We start from the raw sequence: 1,845 nt of genomic DNA on the forward strand, positions 1-1,845 counted from the left end.
ACGGGTGGTGATACACACATGTGGTGGTACACACACACATGAAGGATGGCCTTTGACCCCGGCTGCTTTGTTTGTGCCCTCGATGAAGCGAGAGCCTTAAAGTCTCTGTCACATCTTCTGGGGTGGGGGGGCTGATTGTATTGGGTGGGGGTCTGCAGGAGGAGGGGGTCCCCCTGGGGTCGGTGGGGTGGGGGTCACCAGTTGGGTGTCACAGTTCTGCCGCGCCCTCTCCCCAGGGCCGAGGGCTTCTCCTCTGAGGACCCGGGGGAGGCCAGGGGGTTGCTCACCTGTGTGACACCGCACCCAGGTGCATACAAAGACACGCGCGCACACACACACGCACACGCACGCACACACACACGCACGCACGCACGCACGCACGCACGCACGCACGCACGCACGCACGCACGCACGCACGCACGCACGCACGCACGCACGCACGCACGCACGCACGCACGCACGCACGCACGCACGCACGCACGCACGCACGCACGCACGCACGCACGCACGCACACACACACACACACACACACACACACACACACACACACACACACGCACACAACTCGGGTCAGCGTCTATACGAGCGCCACGCTGCAGAGCGCCCAACACAGCAGGAGCAGGGCGAGCCGTGCGATTGGCTGCGGGGCGGCGGGGGGGGCGTGGCCGCGGGGGTAGATCCTCCAGCGGTCGCGGTGCGGGTGCAGGCTCTCCATGTCCTTCTGGGCGCTGAAGGCCGCCGCCGTGAAGTTGGTGTCCCCGGTGGTGAGGAGGTCGAACACGCACGAGTGGTAGTAGATGTCCCGCTCCTCCAGCTCCTCGCCGCAGCGCTCCCGGGCCTCGCGGTCGTCCAGCGCGCGGGCCCCGCCCCCCCGCCGCGCCGTCTGGTGGCGGGGCCGGGCGGGGCCCGAGGGGGGGGGCAGGGCCAGGTGGCCGCCGCGGTCGATGCGCTCGGCGGTGGGGCAGCCGTTCAGGCAGAGCTGCAGGTCCTGGGACGCGTCGTACGCCGCCGCCATCTCCTCGGGGATGCGCACCGCCATGGTGAGGTAGCGGCCCAGCTGGCGCACGATGACCGTCACGCCGATGTAGCCGGCGTGCAGCTCCACGTGGCGCCCGGGGCTGCGCTCCGAGATCCACAGCGCCCGCAGCTTGGCGGCGTCGGGGTCGGCGCCGGGGTCGGCGGCGGCGGCGGCGCCCGGCTCGCCGCTGCTCAGCGAGCCGTCCATGAAGGCGGCGGGGAGCTCGTCCGTCACCGCCTGGTACACCTTCTGCTCCGTGCAGCCCTGGTAGGGCTTGAAGATCACCGTGATCTGAGGAGGGAGAGGAAAACAGGAGGTGAGCTGACGATATCACAGCCAACATACACCGTGACACGCTCCTCGTTCAGGGCCCCTGAATGCCTGCAGGAACCTTAGGGAGCCTAGTGACATGCCAGCCTGGTGGCTAACCCAAAGGCTATCGCTCCTCCACACCCCAGCATAGAGACCTCACACACAGAGCGACCGCTACATGCTAGCCTGGTGGCTAACCCAAAGGCTATCTCCCCTCCCCACCCCAGCATAGAGGCCTTACACACAGAGCGACCGCTACATGCTAGCCTGGTGGCTAACCCAAAGGCTGTCTCCCCTCCCCACCCCAGCATAGAGGCCTTACACACACACACAGTTCGTCACACCGGCCTGTTGACTCTCCTTAAGAAAATCACCAAATTACTTTTTAACAAGTTGTAATTTGACACAGCTACACAAACATTCTGACACTTGCACGCATACGCACACACGCACACACGCACGCACGCACACCCGGTGGAGGTGAGACCTGCTGTGAGCAGGGTGCGGTGTGTGC

General features: G+C 66.0%; 1 protein-coding gene across 1 annotated transcript in view; it reads right to left on the reverse strand.

Moving 5' to 3' along the window:
- Window positions 1–482: 482 nt before the first annotated feature.
- The window catches only part of LOC115554557 (RGM domain family member B), a 2,199-nt gene continuing 836 nt past the window's right edge, over window positions 483–1,845 (reverse strand). Inside the window, exon 2 of the mRNA XM_075074218.1 lies at window positions 483–1,340. Coding sequence (XP_074930319.1) covers window positions 579–1,340 — 762 coding nt within the window. The 3' untranslated portion in view covers window positions 483–578. The remainder of the gene's footprint in view (window positions 1,341–1,845) is intronic.

Source organism: Gadus morhua, chromosome 11, assembly GCF_902167405.1.
Source record: "Gadus morhua chromosome 11, gadMor3.0, whole genome shotgun sequence".
Lineage (NCBI taxonomy): Eukaryota > Metazoa > Chordata > Actinopteri > Gadiformes > Gadidae > Gadus > Gadus morhua.